General features: G+C 36.7%; 1 protein-coding gene across 1 annotated transcript; it reads right to left on the reverse strand.

Moving 5' to 3' along the window:
• Window positions 1-740: 740 nt before the first annotated feature.
• Window positions 741-1,566, reverse strand: LOC108769017 (uncharacterized). Its single transcript, XM_018519747.1, has 2 exons — window positions 1,420-1,566; window positions 741-1,090 (listed from the first exon to the last, which is right to left on the reverse strand). Exons 1-2 carry the CDS (start codon window positions 1,564-1,566, stop codon window positions 770-772), a joined length of 468 nt encoding a protein of 155 aa, XP_018375249.1. The 3' UTR covers window positions 741-769.
• Window positions 1,567-3,086: the final 1,520 nt, after the last annotated feature.

Genomic DNA, 3,086 nt, shown 5'->3' on the forward strand with positions numbered 1-3,086 from the left:
GACCATTTTTGACTAAAATCTTTTAAAAGATTAGATATTAAAAATTCGCATACACACTGCACATATCGCGTTCCATTTAAATGTAGTAAACTGTGTTCGAGCGTGTTAAACTGTATCGATTTGTGTCTCCTAAAAGGAAAACAGCCTAATATTATGTGCATACCTCAAATATTAAATTAGCAATTTAAAGATATTAAAATTATTAAGATTAAAATCTTTTAATGTTCAGGATTATAATCTTGACAACATATAAAAATCAAAGCAATTAACCATAAACACTATTTTACCAAATTGAAAAACGATGTGAAAATTATAAAATTATTAATTATGTGTTGACTAATGAAGTTATAAATATTCTAGTGAGCTTGTTCACTTTTGTATCTTTTAATTCTCGTTTTAAAGTATATAATCACACACAAATCTTTAAATTTTCAAAATAATTTTATTTAAGAAAAAAGGTTAAACTATCAATTTTTCTCGCATGCGTTATCTCGACATGTAATGTAAGAAATCCATTTATTAATACCTTCAAATTAATTTTAATTATATTGTTGAAATTTAAGAGTAACACGAATATAGATATTCAAATATAGGCGGGAATTGTTAAAACATGGACCAATCAAAATGCGGCTTTCTCATGTCGCAACTCTTATTAAAAGATCTCTAGACTTTACCCTATATATACATAACTTCTAATATTATATACTACATTAATAATGTTTCATGATGTTCTCTTCGATTTGTTTCGGTAAGTTATTATTTCAGAAAATTACGAACGATGAGCCGGATAATCAGCATACCAACTGAAAGCTCCATTGGAGCCGGTATGTCCTCCGAAATCAACATAATCCAGGACATGCGTTGCCAATCGCTCGGAACGCTGCTGAACCTCGGAATCATCTTGATGAGAAATACTAGATACAGCGAATGGTACATATGCTTTTGTTTGTTTTGCTACCCTTGATAATGAATGTGCGATTGCATTCACCTTGATGACGTCGATACCATCAATACCATCAACAGGAATAGCGATATAGTGTCGATCTCCTAATACACCGCAAACGGCGCACAGCAACGTCAATACAATATCCTGAAAAAAAAAGGAATCAAATTTTATTTAATAAGTCGGAAGCCTAGTAATGGGCCATTTATTACCCATTTACTGTCTATAAACCGTCTATCAATTAGATATTTATTGGTTGACAACAAACATTCTATTATTCTTATTACAGGCGGCGACTTGCGAAAAATATTGGGGTGTCGACATCGAAAAATATTGAGGAGGGGGAGAGGAGGGTGTACAACAATATCCACTTTTTTGCGGTGCTACTGTTAGAAATAAATCGCTGAAATAATTAAAATCTATCAAATTAATGGAAATTTTAACAATTTCAGCGATTTATTTCAATCGCAAAAAACTAGATAATGTGGTGTAGTTGACATCCACTTCTTCAGAGGGCTGTAGTGCATAAGGTATTTTGCAGTTACAGGATAAAGGCCCTCATATCCTCTCTCAGGTTTCTGTGTAGTACGTGTGCAGGGACTATAGGGGTTCCTTCCAGACATGTTCAGATTCTCATCTGAGTGCTCTCCAGGTGTCACGTCATCTTTGTTATTTAACAAACGTTAAACAAGAATGACATGACATCCGAGGAGCACCCTGATGAGAATCAGAACACGTCCACAAGCGACTCAGTACAACACAATGACCATCTCATCCTTGTTTAAGGGGGAACACCACTGTGAAATTTTAAAAAAATCGAAAAAATTTTTTTTCTTTTAAATGATGCTTTAGAGTCTTTAAAATAAGGTGCAATTGATCTTATACATGAAAAAAATTTTTTAAGTAGTTTTATAACTGATTTTTTGAAACAAGGCATGACGCCATTGAAGCGTTTCGGAGAAGCGCGCAGCGGTTCAATATTTCTGTACTCTTAAGATACATGATACCGATCGCTGTTGAACAATGAGCTTCAGTATGTCATCCTAGAGGATGCTGGTAATTTTCGACCTAAAATATTGAATATAACGGTTAGTATAACCGTTGAAACGACAGAAGGCTGTCATACGCCTGTTGTTGTTGCTGCTTCAGTTTTTAAAGTTCTGTGGAATAAATTGTTACTATCATGAGTGATAAAATATATAGAACAAAGAAAGGTACAAAAGAAAAAACTTGGTCTTCAAAAAGAAGTAAGAGCTCAAATAAACGACCGCCTAATCGACACACTATGGAAGGAGAATCTGAGAGCGTCTGTACAGCAGCAAAGAAACTAAAGCTATCTAAAGAGGATCATGGCATTCAAGTAAACAAATCATTTGGATACCATTTGATAAATTTTGTTGCAGTTTTTTCTGCTCTTTCTGAAATTTTAGTGTGTAAGGAATGCGGGAAGAACGTAACATTTACACAAGCAAGCAAGCGTGGTTTAGGCCAGTGATGCACATTTGGGGCGGCAACACGGAATCCAGCCCCACCACTTGTACCCCCACCAAGTAGACACCTACCGGCATCGAGTCGGCCGTCTTCACCGCGAGAGCGAGCGAGACAGCGAGAGGCAGCGCTCGTCCTTCTCGCTCTACCAGTAACTCGTAAACACAAGCGAGTATTAGAGCTCTAATACTTGTGTTTACGCTTCTGTTTACGAGTTACTGGTAGAGCGAGAAGGACGGGCGCTGCCTCTCGCTGTCTCGCTCGCTCTCGCGGCGAAGACGGCCGACTCGATGCCGGTAGGTGGGGGTACAAGTGGTGGGGCTGGATTCCGTGTTGCCGGGGAGCCAAATGTGCATCACTGGTTTAGACTTCAAACTTATAATTAGTTGTGAAGGTTGCGAAAAAGTTTATACAAATAGTTGTCCCTTAATTAATAACGCATACGAAGTTAATCGCCGAATAATATTTGCGATGCGTTTATTAGGAATTGGCTTAAATGGTATTATTAAATTCTTTGCGTTCATGGATCTTCCACGGCCTATTTATCAATCATGTTATGGTTCCATCGTTAATAATATTCTTATCGCAACGGAAGCTATTCGTACGAAATGTATTACAAAAGCAGATGAAGATGAGAAGATAATGTCTGTGGCAG

This window comes from Trachymyrmex cornetzi, unplaced genomic scaffold (assembly GCF_001594075.2).
Source record: "Trachymyrmex cornetzi isolate Tcor2-1 unplaced genomic scaffold, Tcor1.1 scaffold840, whole genome shotgun sequence".
NCBI classification, from domain to species: Eukaryota; Metazoa; Arthropoda; class Insecta; order Hymenoptera; family Formicidae; genus Trachymyrmex; species Trachymyrmex cornetzi.

Bases quoted from the DNA above. Each gene is read 5' to 3' on its own strand.
- LOC108769017 (XM_018519747.1), bottom strand. From the start codon at position 1,566: ATGTCTGGAAGGAACCCCTATAGTCCCTGCACACGTACTACACAGAAA. The intron at 1,091-1,419 runs GTTTTTTGCGAT...TTTTTTTTTCAG, and splicing joins CAACTACACCACATTATCTA to GATATTGTATTGACGTTGCT.